The sequence below is a fragment of the Rhinichthys klamathensis genome, unplaced genomic scaffold (genome assembly GCF_029890125.1).
Source record: "Rhinichthys klamathensis goyatoka isolate OS25496 unplaced genomic scaffold, OSU_Roscu_1.1 h1tg000040l_1, whole genome shotgun sequence".
Taxonomy (NCBI): domain Eukaryota; kingdom Metazoa; phylum Chordata; class Actinopteri; order Cypriniformes; family Leuciscidae; genus Rhinichthys; species Rhinichthys klamathensis.
This window is the reverse complement of record NW_026606587.1, coordinates 7074978-7099504: the sequence shown is the minus strand read 5'-3', so window position 1 is coordinate 7099504 and position 24527 is coordinate 7074978. Positions and strand designations below refer to the sequence as shown.

The following is a 24527-nucleotide window of genomic DNA, read 5'->3' as shown; positions in this document are numbered from 1 at the left end:
TGGAAACATTGGCTACTCCGTCATTTTATTCAAGAAGATCATTCAAACTCCAAAGTGTTTACTTATTTTTGGATACTCGCAATCAAACACAACATTGTGATTTTGTAAAATACATTCAAGAAATCCGCCCCCGAAATGGGGCTTCTTTTAAAATGAAACGAAAATGCTCACAGCTGCACGGTCTTGTGGAGACGTCCGTTACTTTCGCTTTCAAGTTAGCGATTTTAAAGCCCCCAGCGGAGTCACGGTGGGAAAATATTCCCATAGTAGCATCCCTACAATTTAATACAATTGGCCTACCTGATTTTGAACACAAGAGGGCAGTAAAGCACTATGAATGATTTTTATTTTTTTATTTTTTTGGCTAAACAACCATTCTGGCTGTTTTTAAACTTAAACATAAATCTTAAATTGAAAAAAAGGAATACAATGGGTTTAGTTCTAATATTAGTATAATTTTATAGAAAAATAAATGGTGTATAATTACATTTTAGAAAGATATGAGACATTTCCTGATTCTTTTTTTGACATAATCCCTCGCCATAGCAAAACCGTTTGAGATATTCAATATCCGTTCACAATTTAGCATCTTTAATGTATTTTCATCAAGTTGAAAAAGTTTTGTAACTGTAGATGAAACTAACCCCCCCACTTTTGTCAAAAGGTGGCGCTACTGAGTCCCTGCACCACGCCCATTTCTGAAACTTTGCACATGTCTACTGGCTAATAAATGTGATCTGTCTGTCGAGTTTCATGCAATTTCAGGCATGCTAAGAGTCTCAAAAGCATCCTAAAATAATTTTAAAGTTTGATGCGTTGCCACGGCAACAGTATCAAAGATATCAATAATCCTTTCACAGGTCTACATCTGCCGTGTATTTACATTATACAGATGAAGTTTGAAGCAAATCGGGTTAAAATAAGAGGGTGATTTCAAAGCATTTTGAAAGTGACACACTTCCTGCTGCCAGTTGGTGGCGCTATAACTTTGACTCACAATAGTCACATCCATGTGATCGGCCTCTTACAGCGAACACACTGGTGAAGTTTCATTAAGATCAGCTAATGTATGCTGAAGTTAAAACACACTTCCTGTTTCACGTTTCTCGCCATAAATTCGTTTCCTCGCCACGGCCAAACCGTTCGAGATATCAAAAATCCCCTGGCAATTTTTCATCCTCAATGTCTTGACTTCATGCTGACCGAGTTTCGTGGCTTTTTTTTGAATTCTCTAGGAGAAGTACTTTAAATTCCATTGCATGCGTTTAACAAACAACCCTAAATAGCCGACTTCCTGTTGGGCTGGGGTAAAAAGTAAGAGCATGAAGTATATATGAACCGATGAGATCTATATGTGTACCGAGTTTCATATTATTACATGCAAGTGTGTTTGATTTATGGACCAAGTTTTTGGACCCCGTTCCAGGGGGCGCTGTCGAGCCCCCCTGCCACGCCCGGGTACCATCTTCAGCCCGGCCCTGATGGCCGCGGGTTCTGACCTGTGTGCAAAGTTTCAAGAGTTTTCGAGCACGTTAAGGGCCCCAAAACCTTGAAAAACAATTTTAAAAGCATTTTCACTAAACAGACAATCCCCTCACCCCACACACACACACATAGATGCAGAGACAGAGAGAGAGGGAGGGAGAAAATCCTCCTGAAAATCACATTCAAACCAAAATATCTGACTTCCTGTCGATCCGAGCTAGTGAGTGTAAATTAGAAAGTTGTCCGGCTCGAGGAGAACAATATACGTGCCTATTTTTGTTACTGTAGGTAAAACTAATACCCCATTTTTGACTAAAGGTGGCGCTACTGAGCCCCTGCACCACGCCCGTTTCTGAAACTTTGCACATGTCTACTGGCTAATAAATGTGATGGGTCTGTCGAGTTTCATGCAATTTCAAGCATGTTAAGAGTCTCAAAAGCATCAACAAAGAATAATAAAGTTTGATGCGTTGCCACGGCAACAGTATCTAAGATATCAATAATCCTTTCACAGGTCTATATCTGCCGTGTGTTTACATTATACACATAAACTTTGAAGAAAATCGGGTAAAAATAAGAGGGTGATTTCAAAGCATTTAGAAAGTGACACTTCCTGCTGCCAGTTGGTGGCGCTATAACTTTGACTCACAATAGTCACATCCATGTGATCGGCCTCTTACAGCGAACACACTGCTGAAGTTTCATCAAGATCAGTTAACGTATGCAGAAGTTATAACACACTTCCTGTTTCCATTATTCGCCATAAATTCGTTTCCTCGCCACGGCCAAACCGTTCGAGATATCAAAAATCCCCTGGCCATTTTTCATCCTCAATGTCTTGACATCATGCTGACCGAGTTTCGTTGCGATTGGTTGAATTCTCTAGGAGGAGTATATCGAATTCCAGGGGCATACGCTTCCAAACAAACCATAATAGCCGACTTCCTGTTGGGCTGGGGTAAAAAGTAAAAGTACAAAGGATATATAAACCGATGAGATCTATATGTGTACCGAGTTTCATATTACATACAAGCGTGTTTGATTTATGGACCAAGTTTTCGGACCCCGTTCCAGGGGGCGCTGTCGAGCCCCCTGCCACGCCCGGGTACCAGCTTCAGCCCGGCCCTGATGGCCACGGGTTCTGACCTGTGTGCAAAGTTTCAAGAGTTTTCGTGCACGTTAAGAGCCCCAAAAGTGCCCGGATAGTCGTTAGAATAATAATAATAATAATAAATATAGCTGCGAGCAGCGATTACGGGCCCAAGCCGGTGGCACCACAACCCCGGTGCCTTTAGTTACCTAAAGGCACCGGGGTGGCGGTACCACCGGCTTTGGCCCTTCATCGCTGCTCGCAGCTATATATATATATATATATATATATATATATATATATATATATATATATATATATATATATATATATATATATATATATATATATATATATATAAAGCCGGTGGCACCGCCACCCTGGTGCCTTTAGGGTTATTGTGCACGACGTGCAAAAACGTAACCCTGCTTTGACTGTCGAAAAGAAGTGTGCTGTAGAGCTTGTATCAGTGTGGGCTCTGCAAAAGTGTGCATTGAGGGCACATATCAACCACAAAGTATGCGAGAGCAACCTTCTGAAAGGTCAGGTCTACATCCAGGTCTACATCTGCCGTGTGTTTACATCATAGTAGTGAAGTTTGAAGCAATCAGGTGATTTCAAAGCTTTTTGAAAGTGACAGAATTCCTGCTGCCAGTTGGTGGCACTATAACCGGGGTGGCGGTGCCGCCGGCTTTGGCCCTTTCATCGCTGCTCGCAGCTATATTTATATATATACACACACAAACACACACACACACACACACACATATATATATATATTAGGGGTGGGAATCTCTAGGCACCTCACGATTCGATTCGATTACGATTCAGAGGGCTGCGATTCGATGCTAAATCGATTATCAGAATCTTTTTTTGTGTGTGTGTGTGACTATAAATACTTTGCTTTAAAAGTACAAAGTAATGACCCATAAAGAATTAACGTACAATATATTTTATTAACATTGCAAAGAACCAACAGGAAAATACATGTGTGTCTGAACTAGCAGCAGCATATTTGTAGTAAATTAATAATATAACAACGACCGGTAACGTTACAGCCGAGTGTTTTTCCTCCTCTGGCTGGAAACGTGTCATTTGGCTTCATGTGTCTTGTTTCCGAAATATTTTAGTTTTACTCTACAAAGCTTACAACTAGTGTGGCTCTTGTCCAGCTTCTTTCCCCCTTCAACTTCAGAAGCCAAAATATTTCCACACGTCAGCTTTTAACGAGGAGGGTGTTTGGATTTGGCGCTCAGCCATCGCGTCCGCGTCTGTTATGTGCACGCCACAGACGGTCCGGCCACTGCACTTCCGCGCTTCAGAGTTCCGTCTTTCGCGTTCCGTCAATATTACGTTATTATAAATATATATATAATTTTTTTTTTTTTTTTTTGAAAATCGATTTTTGACAATTGTGAATCGATTCAGAATCGTCCACGTCCGCATCGCGATGCATCTAAGAATCGATTTTTTCCCCCACCCCTAATATATATATATATATATATATATACATATACATAAATATATATATATTGTTTTTTTAAGAGACAAGACAGAATATTACTTGCCTGATCTGATTAGAAAAATAGTGTTTGTGTGTGTGTGTGTGTGTGTGTGTGTGTTTGTGTGTGTGTGTGTGTGGCGTAATTGAACAATGTAGACATAAAAACATACTCCGTCCTTTTGTTCATACAGGACATTATTCAAACTGCAAAGTGTTTACTTATATTTGTGTACACTTGCAATAAAACACAACATTGTGCTTTTGTCAAGCTATAAACTCTTGTCAAACTGTAAACTACAACTGTCACCCAACCAAAATCTCTTACACACACACACACAGTTTAAAAGCAAAAAATATCAAATAATCCTATTTAAAAACAGTCTGTGGGAGCCATCTTTTGGACATTCATCATATCGCATTGGTTTTCATTTCTTGTCATCAAACAGAGCCCTAATCTGTTTATTTTTTCAGTTACACATTCTACATTGATTAAAAAAGAAAAATCAAATGTGTTTTTATTTTATACAGAAATAAATAATCTATCATTCAGATGAGAATAAAGTTAGTGTTAGTTCAAATTTTAAGGAAAACAAATATATGATCTGAAATATAGCACATTCATTTAAAATTCATTCAGGTTCAATTACCAAACATACAATCTTAATGTAATTTAAAGCAAACAATACATTTAAAATATATGGGTTGTATGACTATTTTTTAATATAAAAAGATATATATCCAAAAAGACAAGGCCTAAAGTTTAACAAGGGTTAAACTCTTATCACTGTAACAGACACAATCACACACACAATCACACACACACACACACAAGTCAAATCACTTACATTTTACATGCAATATTGACTTTTTTTCTGTTTCAGCAGCGAAAATAGTTAAACAAAGATCACAGCAGAACCATCGCGCATCTCACAGCAACGCGTTCTCATTACTGAATGATTCAGCATTTTGAACGAATCGGTTGACTCAAAGATTCAATGACCAATCAATCCATAAACATCTATCTCATTCATGAATGACTCAGTCGTTCAAACGAATGAATCAATGACTCGCTCATTAAGACGGTCGCCTGGCGACACCTAATGACGGTTTAGTGTTATGTTTAAAAGTATCATTCTTTCCAACGATTGTTAATTAACTCATATTTGAAACATAAGCTATATTTATATATATACATACATATACACACACATACACAAAAATAAAATAAAAACACATTTGAAACGTGTTTGCTTACTAAATTGTGAGCTGAACGAAAGTTGCAGCAAATATCAGCAACAGGAGTCAAATTTCATTAATCACGAGAGTGAAGAGCTGACTGAAAAGATGATGACGGAATAGGCTATTTTATGTAAAAACGCCTATTTAAGCGAATCTGTCATTGTACTCTTTTATTGTTGTGTTTTCCGTGAAAAATAATAGACTATTGAACTCACAATTCAAGCAATCGGCCCCCGAAATTGCACTAATTTTAGTGACACTAAAAAGTATGCGGCTGCACTGGCATTCATAACGGTGCGCGTCCATGGCGACGAGCGAGCAGAACAGAGCGAACGTTTAGTTAATTTCTACTTCCATAGGAATTCATTCGAGCGCCACCATTTCAATGTCCGTGCGGACGTCCATATTATACTTTCGCTTTCAAGTTAGTGTTTTTAAACCCCCCAGCGGGAGGTTTACACAATTGGTTTACACAATCACACGTTGATTAACCGGTGGGAAAATATTCCCATAGTAACATCCCTAATATATAAATATATAAATTCAATAGGCCTACCTGATTTTGAACACAAGAGGGCAGTATAGCACTATATATGATTTGGATTATTATTATTTTTGACTAAACAACCATTCTGGCTGTTTTTAAACTTAAAAATAATTCTTAAATTGAAAAAAAGGAATAAAATGGGTTTAGTTCTAATATTTGTATAATTTTATATAAAAATAAATGGTGTATAATTACATTTTAGAAAGATATGAGACATGCCCTGATTCTTTTTTTGACATTATTGTCCTTGATCAGAGCCCTAATCTGTTTATTTTTTCAGTTACACATTCTACATTGATTAAAAAAGAAAAATCAAATGTGTTTTTATTTTATACAGAAATAAATAATCTATCATTCAGATGAGAATAAAGTTAGTGTTAGTTCAAATTTTAAGGAAAACAAATATATGATCTGAAATATAGCACATTCATTTATAATTCATTCAGGTTCAATTACCAAACATACAAATCTCAATGTAATTTAAAGCAAACAATACATTTAAAATACATGGGTTGTATGCTATTTTTTTTTATATAAAAAGATATATATCCAAAAAGACAAGGCCTAAACTTTAACAAGGGTTAAACAATCACTGTAACAGACACAATCACACACACACACACACACACACACGTCAAATCACTTACATTTTAGATGCAATATTGACTTTTTTTTTCTGTTTCAGCAGCGAAAATAGTTAAACAAAGATCACAGCAGAACCATCGAGCATCTCACAGCAACGCGTTCTCATTACTGAATGATTCAGCATTTTGAACGAATCGGTTGACTCAAAGATTCAACGACCAATCCATAATCTGTCTCATTCATGAATGACTCAGCCGTTCGAACGAATCGTTTGAACGAATGAATCAATGACTCGCTCATTAAGACGGTCGCCTGGCGACACCTAATGACGGTTTAGTGATATGTATAAAAGTATCATTCTTTCCAACGATTGTTAATTAACTCATATTTGAAACATAAGCTATATATATATATATATATATATATATATATACACACATATATATACACACACATATATATACACAAAAATAAAATAAAAACACATTTGAAGCGTGTTTGCTTACTAAATAGTGAGCGGAACGAAAGTTGCAGCAAATATCAGCAACAGGAGTCAAATTTCATTAATCACGAGAGTGAAGAGCTGACTGAAAAGATGATGACGGAATAGGCTATTTTATGTAAAAGCCCCTATTTAAGCGAATCTATCATTGTACTCTTTTGTTGTTGTGTTTTCCGTGAAAAATAATAGACTATTGAACTCACAATTCAAGCAATCGGCCCCGTTATTGCACTAATTTTAAAGTGACACTAAAAAGTATGCGGCTGCACTGGCATTCATAATGGTGCGCGTCCATGGCGACGAGCGAGCAGAACAGAGCGAACGTTTTTTAGTTCATTCCTACTTCCATAGGAATTCCCTCGAGCGCTCTGCACGTGGCCATTATCAATGTCCCGTATTTAAAAGCTCTCGGTCCTCAGTCACATACCAAATATATGTATAATGTATATATAAATATAATTTTGGACACAAGAGGGCAGTATGGCCCTATGTATAATTTTGTGTTTAAACTAAAAGAGCCCCTCCCCCCCTCCCCACACAGACACAGACACAGACACACATGAATGGCAGGGTGCATTCTCTCTGTCAGAGGGAGAGGGAGAGAAAATTCTCAGAAACATCCACATTCAAACCAAAATATCTAACTTCCTCTTGGTCTGAGCTAATGACAGTTAATTAGAAAGTTGTCCGGCTTGATCTGAACCATATGCATACCTGTGTCTGTCGAGTTTCATGCAATTTCAAGCATGCTAAGAGTCTCAAAAGCATCAAACAAGAATATTAAAGTTTGATGTGTTGCCACGGCAACAGTATCTAAGATATCAATAATCCTTTCACAGGTCTACATCTGCCGTGTGTTTACATTATACACATAAAGTTTGAAGCAAATCGGGTAAAAATAAGAGGGTGATTTCAAAGCATTTAGGAAGTGACACACTTCCTGCTGCCAGTTGGTGGCGCTATAACTTTGACTCACAATAGTCACATCCATGTGATCGGGCTCTTACAACGAACACACTGTTGAAGTTTCATCAAGATCAGTTAATGTATGCAGTAGTTATGACACACTTCCTGTTTCACGTTTCTCGCCATAATTTTGTTTCCTCGCCACGGCCAAACCGTTCGAGATATCAAAAATCCCCTCGCAAACTTTCATCCTCAATGTCTTGACTTCATGCTGACCGAGTTTCGTGCCGTTTGTTTGAATTCTCTAGGAGGAGTATTTCACATTCCATTGCGTGTGTTTTACCAACAACCCTAAATAGCCGACTTCCTGTTGGGCTGGGGTAAAAAGTAAGAGTGTGAAGTATATATGAAACGAGGAGATCTACATGTGTACCGAGTTTCATATTATTACATGCAAGCGTGTTTGATTTATGGACCATGTTTTCGGACCCCGTTCCAGGGGGCGCTGTCGAGCCCCCCTGCCACGCCCGGGTACCATCTTCAGCCCGGCCCTGATGGCCGCGGGTTCTGACATGTGTGCAAAGTTTCAGGAGTTTTTGAGCATGTTAAGGCCTCCAAAAGTGTCCAAAAGGTAGCAGAAAAATAATAAGAATAATAATAATAATAATAAATATAGCTGCGAGCAGCGATTACGGGCCCAAGCCGGTGGCACCGCAACCCCGGTGCCTTTAGTTACCTAAAGGCACCGGGGTGGCGGTACCACCGGCTTTGGCCCTTCATCGCTGCTCGCAGCTATATTTATATATATATATATATATATATATATATATATATAAAGCCGGTGGCACCGCCACCCTGGTGCCTTTAGGGTTATTGTGCACGACGTGCAAAAACGTAACCCTGCTTTGACTGTCGAAAAGAAGTGTGCTGTAGAGCTTGTATCAGTGTGGGCTCTGCAAAAGTGTGCATTGAGGGCACATATCAACCACAAAGTATGCGAGAGCAACCTTCTGAAAGGTCAGGTCTACATCCAGGTCTACATCTGCCGTGTGTTTACATCATAGTAGTGAAGTTTGAAGCAATCAGGTGATTTCAAAGCTTTTTGAAAGTGACAGACTTCCTGCTGCCAGTTGGTGGCGCTATAACCGGGGTGGCGGTGCCGCCGGCTTTGGCCCTTTCATCGCTGCTCGCAGCTATATTTATATATATACACACACAAACACACACACACACACACACACACATATATATATATATATATATATATATATATATATACATAAATATATATATATTGTTTTTTTAAGAGACAAGACAGAATATTACTTGCCTGATCTGATTAGAAAAATAGTGTTGTGTGTGTGTGTGTGTGTGTGTGTGTGTGTGTGTGTGTGTGTGTGTGTGTGTGTGTGTGTGTGTGTTTGTGTGTGTGTGTGTGTGTGTGTGTGTGGCGTAATTGAACAATGTAGACATAAAAACATACTCCGTCCTTTTGTTCATACAGGACATTATTCAAACTGCAAAGTGTTTACTTATATTTGTGTACACTTGCAATAAAACACAACATTGTGCTTTTGTCAAGCTATAAACTCTTGTCAAACTGTAAACTACAACTGTCACCCAACCAAAATCTCTTACACACACACACACACACACAGTTTAAAAGCAAAAAATATCAAACAATCCTATTTAAAAACAGTCTGTGGGAGCCATCTTTTGGACATTCATCATATCGCATTGGTTTTCATTTCTTGTCATCAAACAGAGCCCTAATCTGTTTATTTTTTCAGTTACACATTCTACATTGATTAAAAAAGAAAAATCAAATGTGTTTTTATTTTATACAGAAATAAATAATCTATCATTCAGATGAGAATAAAGTTAGTGTTAGTTCAAATTTTAAGGAAAACAAATATATGATCTGAAATATAGCACATTCATTTAAAATTCATTCAGGTTCAATTACCAAACATACAATCTTAATGTAATTTAAAGCAAACAATACATTTAAAATATATGGGTTGTATGACTATTTTTTAATATAAAAAGATATATATCCAAAAAGACAAGGCCTAAAGTTTAACAAGGGTTAAACTCTTATCACTGTAACAGACACAATCACACACACAATCACACACACACACACACAAGTCAAATCACTTACATTTTACATGCAATATTGACTTTTTTTCTGTTTCAGCAGCGAAAATAGTTAAACAAAGATCACAGCAGAACCATCGCGCATCTCACAGCAACGCGTTCTCATTACTGAATGATTCAGCATTTTGAACGAATCGGTTGACTCAAAGATTCAATGACCAATCAATCCATAAACATCTATCTCATTCATGAATGACTCAGTCGTTCAAACGAATGAATCAATGACTCGCTCATTAAGACGGTCGCCTGGCGACACCTAATGACGGTTTAGTGTTATGTTTAAAAGTATCATTCTTTCCAACGATTGTTAATTAACTCATATTTGAAACATAAGCTATATTTATATATATACATACATATACACACACATACACAAAAATAAAATAAAAACACATTTGAAACGTGTTTGCTTACTAAATTGTGAGCTGAACGAAAGTTGCAGCAAATATCAGCAACAGGAGTCAAATTTCATTAATCACGAGAGTGAAGAGCTGACTGAAAAGATGATGATGGAATAGGCTATTTTATGTAAAAACGCCTATTTAAGCGAATCTGTCATTGTACTCTTTTATTGTTGTGTTTTCCGTGAAAAATAATAGACTATTGAACTCACAATTCAAGCAATCGGCCCCCGAAATTGCACTAATTTTAGTGACACTAAAAAGTATGCGGCTGCACTGGCATTCATAATGGTGCGCGTCCATGGCGACGAGCGAGCAGAACAGAGCGAACGTTTAGTTAATTTCTACTTCCATAGGAATTCATTCGAGCGCCACCATTTCAATGTCTGTGCGGACGTCCATATTATACTTTCGCTTTCAAGTTAGTGTTTTTAAACCCCCCAGCGGGAGGTTTACACAATTGGTTTACACAATCACACGTTGATTAACCGGTGGGAAAATATTCCCATAGTAACATCCCTAATATATAAATATTTATAAATTCAATAGGCCTACCTGATTTTGAACACAAGAGGGCAGTATAGCACTATATATGATTTGGATTATTATTATTTTTGACTAAACAACCATTCTGGCTGTTTTTAAACTTAAAAATAATTCTTAAATTGAAAAAAAGGAATAAAATGGGTTTAGTTCTAATATTTGTATAATTTTATATAAAAATAAATGGTGTATAATTACATTTTAGAAAGATATGAGACATGCCCTGATTCTTTTTTTGACATTACTTGAATCCCTCAACCATAGCAAAACCGTTTGAGATATTCAATATCTGTTCACAATTTAGCATCTTCAATGTATTTTCATCATGTTGAAAAAGTTTGGCATGAATAAAATAAACTACTTAGGAGGAGTAGCTAAAAACTCAGAATCTGAAATCCACATTCAAACCAAAATATCTGACTTCCTGTTGGTCGTAGCTAATTACGGTAAATTAGAAAGTTGTCCGGCTCGAAGAGTACAATATACATATCGAGTTTTGTTACTGTAGATAAAACTAACCCCCCCACTTTTGTCAAAAGCATTTAGAAAGTGACACACTTCCTGCTGCCAGTTGGTGGCGCTATAACTTTGACTCACAATAGTCACATCCATGTGATCGGCCTCTTACAGCGATCACACTGCTGAAGTTTCATCAAGATCAGTTAATGTATGCAGAAGTTATAACGCACTTCTTGTTTGTTGTTTCTCGCCATAAATTCGTTTCCTCGCCACGGCCAAACCGTTCGAGATATCAAAAATCCCCTCGCAAACTTTCATCCTCAATGTCTTGACTTCATGCTGACCGAGTTTCGTGCCGTTTGTTTGAATTCTCTAGGAGGAGTATTTCACATTCCATTGCGTGTGTTTTACCAACAACCCTAAATAGCCGACTTCCTGTTGGGCTGGGGTAAAAAGTAAGAGTGTGAAGTATATATGAAACGAGGAGATCTACATGTGTACCGAGTTTCATATTATTACATGCAAGCGTGTTTGATTTATGGACCATGTTTTCGGACCCCGTTCCAGGGGGCGCTGTCGAGCCCCCCTGCCACGCCCGGGTACCATCTTCAGCCCGGCCCTGATGGCCGCGGGTTCTGACATGTGTGCAAAGTTTCAGGAGTTTTTGAGCATGTTAAGGCCTCCAAAAGTGTCCAAAAGGTAGCAGAAAAATAATAATAATAATAATAATAATAATAATAATAATAATAATAAATAATCCTAAGGAAAACAATAGGGCCTTCGCCCTTTGGGCTTGGGCCCTAATAATAATAATAATCCTTAGGAAAACAATAGGGCCTTCGCCTTTTCACGGCTTGGGCCCTAATAATAAGTCGGAAGAATAATAATAATCCTTAGGAAAACAATAGGGCCTTCGCCTTTTCAAGGCTTGGGCCCTAATAATCCTAAGGAAAACAATAGGGCCTTCGCCCTTTCAGGGCTTGGGCCCTAATAATAATAATAATCCTAAGGAAAACAATAGGGCCTTCGCCTTTTCAAGGCTTGGGCCCTAATAAAAAACAATAATAACAAATAATCCTAAGAAGAACAATAGGGCTCTGCGCCCTTTCAGGGCTTGGGCCCTAATAATCCTAAGGAAAACAATAGGGCCTTCGCCTTTTCAAGGCTTGGGCCCTAAAAAAACAGATTCTAATTATTGTTTTTTTTACGTAATAACCAATATACTGTCTAACACTTGATGGCTGCTCTGTCAAGTCGTCGTCGTAAGTTAGGAACCTGGGTGTGCTCTTTGATACCAAACTTTCATTTGAAAGCCATATTTCTAACATCTGTAAAATCACATTCTTCCATCTTAAAAATACATCTAAACTACGATATATGCTCTCAATGACAAATGGTTTCCCCCAAGGTTTTTTTTTCTCCATTCTGTCACCTGATGGAGTTTGGGTTTCTTGCCACTGTCGCGCGACTCTGGCTTGCTTAGTTGGGGGTACTTATTATTCTTAATATTTTTGATCTGCCTTCAGCAGAAGAACCATGTAATGAAGATCTACTTGCTGCAGCTGCACATGTATATGTTCCAAGATAGCATTACCCATTCTTTCGTGGGTTTAAATTTGTGGAAATACTGTTCTTTTGTACATTGCATGAACTGTATTATTATAACGGTTTTATTATGTATTATTAGTCTTCAGATGGATGTTTTGGAAAAAGTAAGGTAGGAGGTATACTACGCCTTCTGGTTGTGCCAGCTAACATGGCTTTTTTTTGTTGCATTTAATAAGAATATTTGGGGTCTTTCTACACTGCTGCTATTTTTCTTCTAACCTGCTCTCAGCTTTGAGCATCTTACCACCACACACACTTTTGATTGTCATCTTTTAAATCACACAATTTGCCTACAGCTGCAAGCTAACAATTAGTACTAATATAGTTGTAATTGTGATTGTATTCATCTTCTATATTAGTAATTATCTGTATTCATTTGATGTATTATTAATTAGCACTGGTATGTCTATCACTACAATATTGTAATGGTGCTGCTTCTATGCTGTTCTGTTTCTGTTCATTTATTTATAAAGCACGATTAAAAAAAACATTGACCAGCGTTGACCAATACATACAAACAATAATGGAAATATATGTAATACTTAAAAAAAAAAAAAAACAAGAGCTTCTTTGTAAATTAACTTGTTGAACCAAACGTTGATGCCAGTAAGTGTAATTTCAGATATCGTTTAAAAGAGCATAGAAAAGATGCTAATCTTAGATGTAATTATTCCAGTGCTTCAGATCTGCCACTGAAAATGCCCGGTCACCACTCAATTTTAATCCAAGGTCATCAAGTCAGATGATTTTAGACATTCCTAGGATCAGAGTCCTCTGTGGTTTATGTATATGAAGAAGATGTGCTAAATAGGGAGGTGGCAAATAGTGTGACGCTTTATATACTAGAATCAATAAGTTAAAATTAATCCTATATTGAACAGGTAACCAATATAGTGAGGCTAAAATAGCTGTTGCATATATGCGTCTAATTTCCTGTTTCTCTGGTGCCATGCAGTTGATGTGACTCAAGCGTCCAGTCAGCTGAAACCCCTGCCCTCTGCACCAGAAAAACAGCCAGTGCCCAACAAATAACTAATCAAATGGTTAGTCAAAATTAACAGCAAAAGAAAAAGACCCATATAATTTCCCTTTCTCCCTCACACAGCTGCTGCCTGAAGGTCAGCAAGGTTCTTCTTCACCAAACACATGTCTGGGAGGTTAACACTGACAACAAGGCTCTTTTTCACCAAACACATGTCTGGGAGGTTAACACTGACAAAAAAAAAAAAAAAAAAAAAAAAAAAAAAAAAAAAAAAAAAAAAAAAAAGTTTAGTGGTCTCCTCCTGGTTCCCGTCCCCTATACTCGCAGCCTCTATCACCTGATGCGCTTTTTTATGCCATTTCATGGGAACAGAGTACCTGGAATGCCGGTCACGCAAAAAAAGCCAACCTGGTCACAGGATATCCTGGACCAAATACCGTATTGTTCCGAATATAAGACAACCCCTGTTTTCAAGATGTAACTTTTGAAAAGTTTTTTTGAAGACCAAATGTTGTCTTTTAAAAGAAAATACTCAAAATTCATTTCATATTTTTCATATTTAATTTTTTCTTTTTTCTTTATTTATTTATGTATTTATCCTCCGTGATGACAAATGCACCTACGTCTTATTTTTGTTTATTGGAAACTTTCAAGTGCAAATACAGGATAATAGTTATTTGGTTAAATATGCGGATGATACTGTGTGATGATACTTTCCTTGCTTTCACATTCGATCAGGAATAGTAGTATGAAACTAGATCTGAATGTCTCAAACTAAAGAGATAATAATTAATTTTAGTAGGAGAACATTGGCACTTCAACCTATTGTCATTAATAGCACACATGTGGAGGAAGTAGAGCAATATAAGTACCTGGGAGTGGGAACGGTTTTTGATAAGTTAAAGTTTGACCAAAATTCTGATGCAATTGTCAAAAAGTCACACCAAAGATTGTTTGTGCTGAGAAAGCTTAATTATTTTAAATGTACAGAGAGTTGTTCTTAAGTCATTTTATAATTCATTTATTGAAAGTATCCTGTCCTTTTCTTTTATTTGTTGGTTTTCATCATTGTCTATAAAGAACAAAAATCGGTTGCAGGGTATTGTTAACATTTGCTCTAAAATTATGCGTGTTCCCTTACGAAGCCTTACATCTTATTACGAACAGCAGGTGCTGAGGATGGCTCATAAAATAATAGGAGATAGTACACACCCGCTGCATTTGGTCTTTGAGTGGATGCCCCTGGGATGACGTCTAAGGGCAATTAAATGTTCTACAAATCGCTATAAATTTACTTTTGTGCCTGAAGCAATATGGCTATGTAATAAAAAAATAAAGAAAGAAATAAAAATCACCCAAGTTTATTTAATTTATTATTTATTTATTTATTTAATGTATTTGAATGTATGTGCTAAGTGTTTTATGTGAGGCACCATTTAAGCTCAAACTAATTGCCCCACCTCTGTTTCCACAATAAAATGATAATTGGGCTAAGCAAGATGATACAGATATGATCGGGTTGATTACAGATATGTTTCCACTATCAAGTGATAACTGGGCCAAGCAAGGTGATACAGATATGCAACAAATTTCTCTGCAAATACAGTACCAACATAGGCAGAGTGTTTGTAAGGCTGGGCAAGACTTTGCCTTACCATAACCACAGACTTGAGACTAGCATGGACTTAGTCTCTTGAGTAGGTCTTACTCAAACCACTACCTGCTGCTGCTTCTTAGCTTTTAGAGGGAAAAGCTGCCTATAACTGCTGGTCTAGGATCTGTTTTCTCTGTAATAATAGGATGTTGTGAAACAAATTTAGCAAACGATCGCATCTGTGTCTGCACTCTGGAAATCAAAGGATTCCATTTACAACGAGTTTTGCTGCATTGAGCAATGTAGCTTATCACAAACACATCTGATAACGTTTAATGAAATGGCCAATCAGAGCTGTTTTAGTTAGCACTGAACAAAAACTCTGCGTTTCGAGCAGTGTGGATATTCTGAGTTCTGCTCGCTCGCAAATCCTTCACTCCATGAAGTGTAGACATTATGTAAATAAGAGATTCATTGTGTAGTCAGCTTCATCTATGCTGTAAGATCACGAAATAAGATGAGTTTGATTATAAAGGAGGCACTCTTTGCCTGGTTTCTGCCATGCCAAATCCCACATACAGTATGCTTGCTTTTCTGCTAAAATTAACAGTGGTGTGTGAACGTGCTTAAATGAATAATTTATTGAGAACGTTTATACTGGGATGTGTAGGTTGTACAACAAATTGTAACTATTACAATGAAATTTTTGTTTTTAAAGGGGAAGCGCATCTCTTTAGCCTAGTTCACCCTCTAGCTACAATTACCAACCAAACTAAAACATACAGAAGACAGGATAGATGACCAAAGGAGGGTCATTCTGCCCTTGTACCTCTGTGCACATGGCTCTACATCTCTGGAGTCATACCACCTGCACCTGAATCGCTTCGTGCCAGGTTCGCACAACACAAAAATTAAGAGGACAGACAAAATAGGCTAAAGGTCCTTGCACACAGAGTCAGAAATTCTCGGACAATATGTGCTGCCTATCTCCCAGACACCCCCCGCTGCAAGAGGATCTGTATAGAGTAGTCGCACCCACTTAATGAAGTATTCCCTAAGACCACATTTTACCAAGTTATAAAATAAATAAGACCACTCCACAGAATCAAAAGATTTTTCCGCATCAAGGGACAGAATGAGAGAATAAAAACTAAGGTTATAAGAAAGCTCAGAGAAAGATTTAACAGTACAAGCATCCCTCATCCCCACAGGTGACCCCATTGATGTTTGGGGGGCACTTGCCCTAAATTTCAGGGCCATTGTGTGCTCCCTGTGGTCCTTGGAGGCCAGAGATAAGATCATCAGGGTCTTCTCTTGCATTATGTTCCATTCCGTTATACAATCATGTGCGAATGGTCCTTAAGTAGCTCAGGGCTCGAATAATACTTGCAAGCACCACACAAGCTCTGCTTCACAACAGCGTTCTGCTCGAATACGGAATGACAAAATACAGGTGTGCACCTTCATTTTACCTGGTGAACAACAGGAGCTGGAGCATTGATGACCTGCTGCACATTTCGGACTCCTGCTGAGTACTTGTATTGACCGACTCCTCTGACTACAGCTCCAGTTCTCCCACCAGCAGTCTGTGTCCCAATATTTGCTAAGCCAAGAGAGAAACGGGCACATTCAACAAGAAAATACACTTCACATTCCAGCCAACAGGACACACATAATGACACTAACATTCATCAATTCTAGCTCATTAGATTAAATGTATAGATGTACCAAAGGTGATAGAGATACATACTTGTGAGAAGCATCCATACCCAAGGCATAAGTCCCATTTTTTAGAACTTATAGTCAATGGAATGGGTTAAAGGGACCATCAAAATAAAGTTTAGAACATAAGTACCTTTGCACCTACATGTCTACTAACTCTCAGTAGAGTGTTATTAGAGTATTAGTAGACCAGTAGGGTTAAAATAAGTTGACATGTAGTTGCTAAGTTACTCATAGTCATTTTTTGGGGGACCATCACAATAAAGGGTTATCAGATATTAAGCAGAGAGTCTACTAATACTCTAGTTAGTTGACGTGTAGTTGCAGAGTTACTTAGGTCAACAATGTTCAAAAGGGACCATCAAAATAAAGTGTTACCGAACTTATAAATACACATGTGGACACCCATACACACGTTTGTTTTAGTATTTTCGTTCTTCGTGGGAACTTTACATTGACTTATTGGGTAAGACTTTACAATAATAGTACATGAGTAATCATGTACTAATACCTGATTTAATAATTACTTTACTATGAACTAATGATGAGTTAAGACATGTACTAGTGAGGAACTAACCTTAAAGGACAAGTTCGGTATATTTTTTTAAAGAGAAATTTCGGTTTCTGTGGTTGCACCCCCCCCCACCTCCACAATGGTTGCATAGGTGCACATAAACAATCCTTCCTAAAACGCATTAAACTTTAGTTTACTAAGACGTTAAACTCACCGAGTGGTCAGGGGTGTTCACTGATATGCTCAAGTCAAGTCAAATGGAGTTAGACAAAATCTACGTTAAAACCTGTTGGAAAGCATCTTTTGCAGCGATTTTTGTGTGAGCATATCAGTGAACACCCCTGACCACTCGGTGAGTTTAACGTCTTTGTAAACTAAAGTTTAATGCGTTTTAGGAAGGATTGTTTATGTGCACCTATGCAACCATTGTGGAGGTGGGGGGGGGGGGGGGGGGTGCAACCACAGAAACCGAAATTTCTCGGGACAGCAGCATGTGTCCAAATTTTAACCTTAACCGTTCTATTTCATCAGAAACGATCTTGAAACAGGGCTTTAAGTGTAAAATATTGAACTTGTCCTTTAACTACGACATGAGTCATGAATTCCTGCATGAATAAACCATCTTAACTACAAGTTAGTACATGCTTGTTAATGTATAAATTAACATTTCGGGGTAAACTAAATCAAACTTGCTCTAGAAAATGGACACATTTTGTGGCCCAAAAGAAGAGCAGCCAAGAACCCTAACTGACTAACATCCAACTGCATTATGATATAAAGACAGTAAACCAATCCATAAAATAACCACATAAATAACCATCATCTGTGCTAACATTGATTTTAATTTTGAAAATTGCATCTGTTAATGAATATGTTAGTGTAGGTATTTCACTCTTGATGGCAGCAGTGGAATCACTTAAAACAGAATGAGATTAAATTGTTTTTAATGATGAATGTGTGTGAACACTGTGTTCAATGAGTAAGGTTAAATGTAAATATTGCAAGACATCTAGTGTCATTCACTGATGATTGTGACAGTTGCTGGTGTCAAATTTATGAACAATTTTACATTGTGCCCTTTTAGTACATCTTTCTTCTGATCTAGAACATGTTTGATTTAGTTTACCCCGAAATGTTAATTAATGCATTAATTAACAAGCATGTACTAACGTGTAGTTAAGATGGTATATTCACGCAGGAATTCGTATGACTCATGTCGTAGTTAAGGTTAGTTCCTCATTAGTACATGTCTTAACTCATCATAAGTTCATAGTAAAGTAATTATTAATTCAGGTATTAGTACACTATTATTGTAAAGTGTTACCACTTATTGTTATCTAATGATTTTTTTTTTTAAACAAAACATTATTCCATTTCAGTTTTACTCAAGGAGACCTTTGGCTGTTCCCCACTGTATAGCTATTGAGGACATTTGGACCCCACAATGTAGGACACGCACGCACACGCACACTTACCCATTCGCTGGGTGTTGTTAACAATGTGAGGAACCTGGGTGGAGGCCTGGCGGACTGTGCTGATGGTAGTGCAGGGCCTGCGTGGCACTGCTTGCCTCACAAACTGAGCTGTAAATGGAGCTAAAGCAGCCAATAACAGAAATTAACTAAGAACACAGAACATATGCAGACCAAATAGTTTTAAAAAAATGTATTTGAATGATTGTAGTGACATAATTTATAATTGTAATTTATAGTAATATTTCCAGTATTACTCAAAGGTCTAGTTTCAATTATAATTAAAGCTGCAAGCAGCGATGAAAGGGCCCTCACACCCGTGCTATTGCCACCCGGTGGTTTAGGAAGACAAAGCACGGTGGGAAATGTGCATTTAAGTAGGTAAATATAGGAGGAGTATGTCAAAGTCACTTACAAAATTGTCCTTTATTATGATGATAATAGCATGCTTTATCACTCAGCTAAGTGTTGCTAGCATGTTTAGTATATTTCTAGCATGTTTAACACACAAAGGCATATTTTAGTATGTGGCTAGTACTGCAATACAGTGTTAACCATGTCACTTCCTGTTGTCAGTAGGTGGCGCTATTACTATAACTGAAAATTGTCATGTAGATGTGTTCAGGACAGAACTCTTATTAAACGTGTGAAGTTTGGGGCAGATTGGACATTGCCTTGAGTAACAACAACTTCCTGTTTCATTGCATTAGCATGCTTTAGCATTTAGGTAAGAATTGCTAGCATGTTTTAACATGTTTATAACATGTTTATAACTCAATGGCATATTTAATATGTTGCTAGTACTGCATCACAGTGTTAAACATGTCACTTCCTGTTGCCAGTAGGTGGCGCTATTACTATAACTGAATATTCTCATGTAGATGTGTTCAGGCCATGACTCATCAAACGTGTGAAGTTTGGGGCAGATTTGACATTCCATGCGTGAGTTACAGCAAATTCCTATTTAATTTTAGTAATAGCATGCTTTAGCACTTAGCTAAGTGTTTGCTAGCATGTTTTAACATGTTTCTAGTATGTTGCTAGCATGTTTAGCACTTGCTGGCACTTTGTCATTAGGAGTCCACAACAGTGTTAAACATGTCACTTCCTGTTGCCAGCAGGTGGCGCTATGACTGTAACTGAATATGAGCATAGACATGTGTTCAGGACAGAACTCTTATCAAACGTGTGAAGTTTGGGGCAGATTGGACATTGTTTGCCTGAGTTACAGCAACTTCCTGTTTCATGGCGAAACATCGAATTTTGTCAGGCCGCCGAGGACACGCCCTTCAACGAAAACTCAAGATCTTCGCAATTTAACGTCGCAAAGGCCTTAAGATTACACTCACCAAATTTGAAGATAATCAGATTAAAACTGTAGGAGGAGTTCGTTAAAGTACGAGGCCTGAAAATGGCAAAAACTGCACAAAAATCTGAGAGGAAGTTCAAAACGGCTGACTTCCTGTTATGTTTAGGGCTACGCTCCAAGAGACTTTTTTGTAGGTATTGTGTCATTACATGTATGTACCGAATTTCACACCTGTACGTCAAACGTAGAGCCGAGGCAATAATGTAGGGTTGCGCTATTGAGCCATTTTGCCCCACACATTTGTCAGGCCGCCGAGAGCGCACCCTTTGACGAAAACTCAAGATCTTCGCAATTTAACGTCGCAAAGGCCTTAAGATTACACTCACCAAATTTGAAGAGGATCAGATCAAAACTGTAGGAGGAGTTCGTTAAAGTACAACATCAGGAAATTACGAAAAATTCACAAAATCTAGGAGGAAGTTCAAAATAGCTGACTTCCTGTTGTGTTTAGGGCTATGCTCCAAGAGACTTTTTTGTAGGTATTGGGTCATTACATGTATGTACCAAATTTCATACCTGTACGTGAAACGTAGAGCCGGGGCAAAAATTTACAGAATTTGCCCCACCCAATTTTGAAAACCATATCACACGTAAATTTTCACCACTTCTGAAGCATGTGCAAAGTTACATGAGTTTTCGAGCATGTTTAGGACCTCTAAAAACAGTCCCTCCAGAAAAACGCGATTATGCGATCGCTGAATTCAATGCAAAATCAGCCAAAGTCCGCATATTTATGCGGGGGTCGCATTTTTTCAAATACTCCGCAATTTCGCCGCATAAATTGCTGATTTCCGCGCAAAATATGCGGGGCTTGCATGATTTCATAATCCCCGCATTTTCGTCGCAAAAAAGTCACATACATCTTAGCAGAAAGTTGGAAAATGTTGCGTTTGCTTCACACAAGAGCAGCCACTTCCCCCTGTTGCCATGGGAACGTTATGAAGTGAAGTAATTACGCGACGTGAACATCATTGAAAAGCTGTAAAACAGGAGCACACTTTATTTTTATATTTCATTTATTCATTTTTACTGAAGTTGTAGCATATTCCTCTAGTAAAGCTACAGAACTTGTTTGACTCATCAATGTTTTGTAAGTTTGATGTGTTTATTAAGGTCTTGTAACGCGTTGTGTCGGGAAGAAAAATAGGGATAGCTCACAGCTGAAGTAATTGCAGAGGCCAGACAGACTCACGGAGGCGATTGGCATCTCACAACTCGCACTTTATTCCCAAATCGAACTCGTAACTGTCTGTCACACGTTCTACCGTCCACGTCGTTACTTAATAAACAAAATAAGATAAAAGAAGTAGCATCAAACAGAAATTACCCGCACACATGGGGTGTTCGAGGCGCATGGCACATACAATATAATACTGCAGACAGTTAGACAGGGAGCGCGCAACTCTTAAAGGGGCCACACCTTATTTCCACTCGATACAGTCTGAAATAAAACAAGATGAGAAATTAAATATTTCCAGAACTTTCTGTGATGTAGTATGTTTGCTTATCATAGGAAGTAATAAGAAAGGTTTTTACATTAATTACATTAAGGTAGTAGCCTAGTGAGAACAGGGTGTTGGGGGGGATCACTTTTTTTCCCTCTTTTTCATCAAACCGCAGTTTTTGCAAGTTCCCGCAATTTTTGCAAGTTCCCGCAATTTCATCGCAAAAAATTGCATAAATATCCCGCATATTCCATCGCATTTTTAAAGAAAACGGGCCGCGTAATCAAGGATTTTTGCCCGCAACAATCACAAAAAAACTCCGCGTTTTTCTGGAAGGACTGTATAAAGCGATTCTTTTAAGAGAAGAATAATAATAAATATAGCTGCGAGCAGCGATTACGGGCCAAAGGCACCGGGGTGGCGGTGCCGCCGGCTTTTTTTTTTATATATATATATATATATATATATATATAAAAACCCGGTGGCACCGCCACCCTGGTGCCTTTAGGGTTATTGTGCACAACGTGACACAAAATATCAAAATATCTGCTCGCTATCTGCCGAACGGCTCTGGTAGTTCCGCTTCAGCACTGATGATGTTGTAGAAATAGTGTGCTCTGGTTGGTCTGGATTATTCGGGATTTTTTATTTTATACAGAAATAAGTTATTTATAATTCAGATGAGAATAAAGTAAGTGTTGATTAAAATGAAGGAAAACAAACAGGTTATATTGATCTGAAATATAGCACATTAATTTTAAATTTATTTAGGTTCAATTACCAAGCATACAATCTTAATTTAATTTAACCCTCTGGGGTCCAAGGTGTTTTGGGCTCCTTGAGATGTTTTGACATGCTCTGACATTTGTGTTTTTTTCAGTTGCTTATAAACATATTAATGGCACAGGTGAAATTACACTCTATTTAGCACACACAGGACTACCATAATATGTGAGCAACATGTATGTACAAGTTTGTATTTTTGAGAGAATATTGTTTATGCGTGGTTATTGAAAAAACTAAAAAATAAAGTTTTTGAAATAAGGACACAAAAAACATACTAAATATGTGTCCACAAGATTTTTGACTAATGGACGTTGTCGCCTAGAGTTTTTGCTTCAAAATGATCTGAAAATCATCCTTCCTAATCATTCACATAAAACAATAGATTGTTTTAAATTGTGAAAAACATTTTTTTGTTTGCCAAGGCAATATGCGGATGGGCGGAACGGCCCAACCCCTATCATGAATAATTAAGTGGTTCTCAGACAGTGACCCTGCATAATAATGAGCCTTTCATTCAGGGGTGTCACACAAGAAAGAATGCAAGGACAATATATATATATATATTGTCATTGCATTCTTTCTTGTATATATATATATATATATATATATATATATATATATATATATATATATATATATATATACACACACACACACACACATATATATATATATATTAGGGGTGTAACGGTACATGTATTCGTATTGAACCGTTTCGGTACGAGGCTTCCGGTTCGGTACGCATACAAACCGAACGATTCATTGGACCATTTTTTCCTGCCGACAAAATTCGCGCTGGCGCGATCACCACAACGTTGCGCAACATCAAATGGCAAGCGTAATGAAAGCGGAACGAAACTGCGCTACTCATTATATTGTGCTTCACGGGTCGTTTATCAGTTCGGACCAGCAACATCTGTGCAGCGCGAGCCGATCTCGATCAAGCGACACTGTTACAACACAGCACTAAGAGATCCAGTGAAGAAAACATTTGAATTCGCCATGGAAAGAATAATCGCTATGAGATCTAGTGAGAAGGATTCACATTTCTCCGTTATTACCGTATATCTTTATTAGATCAAACAGCGCTGACGTGGAAACCAGGAGAAACATTGTGCCGTGAATGAACTAGTTATACTTTACGTCCACAGACCAGCAACATTCACCATGGATTTAATATAGTAACACTAACTGTAACCTTGGCTGGAATAGTGAAATACTTTCAAGTACTTCACACATCTTTTTCCAGCACTTCAAAACTCAAATAATATATAAATAAATATATATTTAGGGCCCAAGCCCAAAGGGCGAAGGCCCTATTGTTTTCCTTAGGATTATTTATTATTATTAGGGCCCAAGCCTTGAAAAGGCGAAGGCCCTATTGTTTTCCTTAGGATTATTATTATTTTTTTTTTTTTTCTCCTCTTTTATTTTTCTTACGACTATTCGGGCACTTTTGGGGCTCTTAACGTGCACGAAAACTCTTGAAACTTTGCACGCGGGTCAGAACCCGCGGCCATCAGGGCCGGGGTGAAGATGGTACCCGGGCGTGGCAGGGGGGCTCGACAGCGCCCCCTGGAACGGGGTCCGAAAACATGGTCCATAAATCAAACA

The 24527-nt window shown here is 37.8% G+C and overlaps 1 protein-coding gene across 2 annotated transcripts in view; it reads right to left on the bottom strand.

The window, feature by feature from the left end:
* pabpc1l (poly(A) binding protein, cytoplasmic 1-like) overlaps positions 1 to 24527 on the bottom strand; it is a 144592-nt gene that overhangs the window by 49394 nt on the left and 70671 nt on the right. For both annotated transcript variants that reach the window (XM_056246739.1, XM_056246738.1), the window contains exons 11-12: positions 19317 to 19436; positions 17078 to 17208 (exon numbers count right to left, since the gene is read on the bottom strand). In XM_056246739.1, coding sequence (XP_056102714.1) covers positions 17078 to 17208; positions 19317 to 19436 — 251 coding nt within the window. The remainder of the gene's footprint in view (positions 1 to 17077; positions 17209 to 19316; positions 19437 to 24527) is intronic.